General features: G+C 54.3%; 1 protein-coding gene across 2 annotated transcripts in view; it reads left to right on the top strand.

Moving 5' to 3' along the window:
* The first annotated feature begins 1,896 nt into the window (after positions 1-1,896).
* The window catches only part of TMEM114 (transmembrane protein 114), a 12,584-nt gene continuing 9,294 nt past the window's right edge, over positions 1,897-5,186 (top strand). For both annotated transcript variants that reach the window (XM_011358351.1, XM_011358353.1), the window contains exons 1-2: positions 1,897-2,116; positions 2,368-2,448. In XM_011358351.1, the coding sequence (XP_011356653.1) occupies positions 1,897-2,116; positions 2,368-2,448 (301 nt within the window). The remainder of the gene's footprint in view (positions 2,117-2,367; positions 2,449-5,186) is intronic.

Here is a 5,186-nt window from a genome sequence, read left to right as displayed (position 1 = left end):
TTTTGAGTCTTGGCACAAGGTTTTTTTCTTTTTTAAGAATGTGTCTCAGAAGCACCAAGATTTTGATCTCTTGGCCATAAGGGCAGACTCCAGGGACCTTTGGTAGCTGCAGCCCCTGAGGCTGATCATCTCCAGCATCTAGAAGCTTCTTCCAGTTACCCTTGTGCCATATGAATATGATTATTTTCTCTGTGTGCCTTGAGAAGCCTGGAAGGCCTACACCTTACACTTCTTAAGAGCAGGAGCAGTGTTTGGACATACTACATAGTGTCTGGCACACAGTGGCACTCAAGAAGTATGTCTTGAAAGAATGAAAGGTTTTATGGTGGTGAAGATGGTGGAATAGATAAGGGTGATGGTGATGGTAAAGAGGAGAATGGTGATGGTGGCGATGATGATGGTGATGACGGTGGTGGTGATGGTGATGGTAATGGTAATAATGGTGGTGATGATGGTGGTGATGACGATGGTGATGATGGTGGTGATGGTGGTGGTGATGGTGGTGGTGATGATGGTGGTGACGATGGTGGTGACAATGGTGGTGATGGTGGTGATGACGGTGGTGGTGACGATGGTGGTGATGATGGTGGTGATGATGGTGATGGTGATGGTAATAATGGTGGTGGTGATGGTGATGGTGATGGTGGTGGTGGTGGTGATGATGGTGGTGGTGATGGTGATGGTGATGACAGTGGTGGTGATGGTGATGGTGATGGTAATAATGGTGGTGGTGATGGTGATGGTGATGGTGATGATGGTGGTGATGGTGGTGGTGACGGTGGTGGTGATGATGGTGGTGACGATGGTGGTGATGATGGTGGTGATGGTGGTGATGATGGTGGTGATGACGATGGTGGTGATGATGGTGGTGATGGTGGTGATGATGGTGGTGATGATGGTGGTGATGATGATGGTGATGACGATGGTGATGACAATGGTGGTGACAATGGTGGTGATGGTGGTGATGACGATGGTGATAACGGTGGTGATGGTGGTGGTGATGATGGTGATGATGGTGGTGATGATGGTGGTGATGGTGGTGATGACGGTGGTGGTGACGGTGGTGGTGACGGTGGTGGTGATGGTAATGGTGATGATGGTGATGCTGATGCTGGTGGTGATGATGGGAGTGCTGATGGTGGCAAGAATGGTGATGAAGGAAGACTTTGGTGATAGACACCATAGCCAAGAGGACCTGGCTTACCCATTGCTTTAAAGAACTTTGATAAAAAATGGATCTGCCTTTCCCCTTAGGAGCTAGCCTAGAAAGATCAAGGGAAGGTGAATTTTGGAGCAAGAGCAATTGGAGCTGGACGCAGAGGGGCCGTTGAAGATTATCCGCAAGCTCTGGGAAGGGCTGTCTGGCCCGCAGCGCCCCTTCTTCTTACTCCCCAGTGCCCCTTCTTCTTACTCCCCAGTTTGTGGGAAAGCCACCCTCCCTTCCCCCACACAGCCCAGCCTCCAGCGTGGCCGGGGCTGAACACCAAGGAGAGGGAGCACGGTCCCAAGACCTGTGGGAGGGCGGGCGAAGGAGGACTCTTGGAGCCTCAGGCGGGAAGTGGGGCACAGAGGAGGTGGTGTGGACAGAGCGAGAAGGGCTGGGGTGGGCAGGGAGAGGCAGGGCAGAGCGAGCAACAGCTGGGGGTTCCTGGGGAGTAAGGGAGGGGATTGGAGCGGGAAGGGTCTGGGGGAGAAGTGGGAAGAGAGATGAGAGGGTGTGCTTGGGCTGGGGTCTGAGGGCGCAGGTGATGGGGTCTCTGGAAGGAGTGCGTGCGGGTCCCAGGACTCAGGTGAGACTCTGAGGGGCGGAGCCAGGGGTGGAGGAGGGATCGAGGTCTGGAGCTGGGGTTCCAGACCCCAGCAGAGCGACACGGGCAGTGAGCTGGGAGCTGGGAGATGCGGGTGCCCCTGGGCGCGCTGGCGGGCGCCGCGGCGCTGGCAGGGGCGCTCAGCTTCGTGCTGCTGGCGGCCGCCATCGGCACCGACTTCTGGTACATCATTGACACCGAGAGGTTGGAACGCGGCGGCCTGGGGTCGCAGGACCGCGCGGGGGGCGCCAACCAAAGCCAGCTGGAGCCCCTGAGCTCGCACTCCGGCCTCTGGCGCACCTGCAGGGGTAAGGGGCCCGCGGGGACCCGGGCCGGGGACCTGTTGCTGGGCGCCCGCCCCTCCTCCCAGCCTCCAAGCTTTAAACACGGCGTCTGGGGGTCCGCAGGGAGGTGGACAGAGGGCGGGGGCTGCCAGCACCCTTCTGAGACGTGGCCTCCGCAGGCGCTCCCGGTGGCGCATCTGGGGCGGGTGTGGGGCATCTTCGGGCTGGGGTCCCAACTCCAGGGCCCTGTCCACTGCTTCCTCTGTCCCCTGCAGTCCAGAGCCCGTGCGCGCCGCTGATGAACCCGTTTTGGCAGGAGAACGTGACCGTCAGCGACTCGAGTCGACAACTTCTCAGTGAGTCGGGGGTGGCGAGGCTGGGAGGAGACCCCTAGGGTGGGCCACCAGTTTTGGAGCACTTCTCCTAACAGCGGGCGGGGGCAGGGCGGAACGGCTTGGCGGGTGGCCTCTGACACCGGCGGGAGGGGGAACCGGAGCTGGGAGCAGCGGGCGGGGCTTCTCTGGCTCCACCTGTAACGTGGTGCGGTTTAGGAGTCAGTCGACAAACGGTCGAGCGCAGGCTTTCTGTGTGCCAGGCACGGTGCTGACGATTAAGACCCAGGCCTTGCCTTCAAGGAGCTCACAGACCAGCTGCGGAGACAGAGATGGGAATTCAGTTCCATTTCAGAGTGACAGCAGCGTGAGGGAAGGTGGCTGGGATCTCAGGGAGACACCTAAACCAGCCTGGGGAGCTGAAGGTCAGAAAGAAGAGAGGTCTTATCCCGTAGGTCAGAAGGCACACCCCGGTCAGCCTTGCTTGTATCCTCACTGTAGCAGGGATGTAATAAACATCTGTGGAATGATTCAAGGAAGGCCACCCTGAGGCAGAGGACACCCCCTCCCTCCAGGGGCCACCGTCTGCCCTGGGGGTGGCTGATTTCCCAAGTGCCTAGCATGGTATTTGGAAGCCAGCAAACTGCAAGGCCCGAATGCAGGAAGGCAGACGCATTGAATGAACACTTGTGGAAGGAGGGAAATGAACGTAATAGTCCAGTTCATTGAGGCTCGCTGTGGGCCAGATGTGGAGCTAAATGCTTTTCATCTGCCTGCATTTAATCCTCACAGCCTCCATTTTTATCTTCATTTTTTCCAATGTGGAAACTGAGGCCCGAGGAAATGAAGACTGAGTTCCATAGAAGGTGAAAAATGTGGCAATTTTGGATAGACTCACTGAGGCTCGTCCCTAACGTGGCCCACTAGGGCTGCCAGGGACCCTCTCCAAGTCCGTAGCCTGCTTTGCTCTCTCCTCTCTGACTATGCTGGCCTTGGGCCAGGTCCTGGAACAGGCCAAGCTTCCTCCTGCCACAGGGACTTTGCACATGCCATTCCCTCTACCTGGAGTCTGCCCGCTCCCACCTGCTGGCTTGACTTGCTCAGCTCCTACTCATAGGACAGGTTGCATGACGTTTTTGGGGTTAAAATCTCACCCTCGTTAGACTGGGAGCTCCATGAGAGCAGGAGCCATGTCTACCTAGCCACTGCCGAGATCCCAATATTTAGCGCAGAGCCCGGCAGAGTGTAGGCCAGGAGCCAAGGTTTGCCGCACAGGTATGAGAATGAATGCAGACTATATTATGTTACAGGTGGAGCTCAATATATATTTGCTGAATGAATGAATGAATGAGTAAATGAATGAACCAGAGTTGTTTCTGTGAAGTCCAGGGGTATGCTGGAAAATATTTAACAACCGGCTCTCTGGGAGGGAAGGGGGGCGGGGCGGAGGAGTCTGGATTTGTAGCATTTGCTGATTTCTGTGGTGTAAATATTCTCCCTGTGGTCAATTTCGAGGTATCAACATGATGTCAGCTGGCTCACAAAATTCCTAAAACTTAATTGGTTCTCGTGAGCTGATATGATCCAGCTCCAGCATACCATGGCATAAGGTCTCACTGAAGGACACATCCCCCAGACACCTGGGACATATGGAAGGTTGAGGAAAGGTAGAGGTACTCTGGACTCTGCCCTCAGCTTCACGCTGGACTGTGAGGAACTTGGATGTTCTCAGAATGTTGTTTCAAGAATAATCAAGAGTTTTCACCCTTGAAGTAAGGAAGATGGGGGTCAAATCCCAGCTCAGACCTTCACCAGGACCCTCTGTGATCCTGGGATAGGTGTCTTAACCGCTCTGAGCCTCACTTCCTACATCTATTGAAATGAGATGCCAAAACCATGAGAAAATGTGGTCAGGATTCTAAGAACCAGACGGATGAAAAAATAGACTTTACCTGGGACCTCCCATAGTGCTGCTTGCTGTGGGACCTCTACTCTGCATGAAAGAATTTGCTATAAAAGTACTAGACACATAATAAGTGCTCAATAAACACGAATCCTCTGACTATTCCTTCCAGCCTCTTTTAGCTGTAGCCACATCTATGGAGTGCCAACCCTTTGTAGGGCTGGGTGCTGGCGTCCAGACCACTCATCACATCTATGGGTGAATTGGATGGCTAACTCCCGTATAGCTCTCATGGGCAAAATGAGAATAGCTGTCATCTTTCTTCATAAGGATCTTGTGAGGATGCAAGGGGAGGGCGTAGTTAAAGAGCTTCCGGCAGGGCCTGGCCCCCCGTAAGTGCGCCTGAAGTGGTAGCTGCTGTTATTATCATTATATCATCTGCAGCAGAGAGCAGTCTGCCCCTTCGGACCGCATGCTTGCTGCAAATCACCGCTGGAGAGAGCTTTTTTCCCAGAATGTTTCTATCTCTAGAAGGAATTTCGAATCTTGTCCAAGCTCTTCTATTTTGTGAAGATGTTTCTTTCCATAATGGGGAGAGGCCAGCTGTCCAGGCGGCATGTCCTCTGAATCAGCCTCCTAGACCCATCCTGGTGGGGGTATGTGGGGAGAACCTTGGATTTTTCCTCCCAGAAAACCCAAGCAGGCAGACCATTTCAGTGCCCAAGAAAAATCCACTTTGTTTTTCAGGTTAGCTCTGGGGATGTTGTGGCTTTGGTTCCCTGGCTAGGCACTGGACTAATTTTGGCGAGGAGAGAGGTCATCTAATTCAGCACAGTGCAGATAAGAGCCGCAGTCTGGA

This window comes from Pteropus vampyrus, unplaced genomic scaffold (genome assembly GCF_000151845.1).
Source record: "Pteropus vampyrus isolate Shadow unplaced genomic scaffold, Pvam_2.0 Scaffold40, whole genome shotgun sequence".
Classification (NCBI taxonomy): Eukaryota; Metazoa; Chordata; class Mammalia; order Chiroptera; family Pteropodidae; genus Pteropus; species Pteropus vampyrus.
The sequence above is the reverse complement of the archived record's forward strand: the minus strand, read 5'-3'. Positions and strand labels throughout refer to the sequence as shown.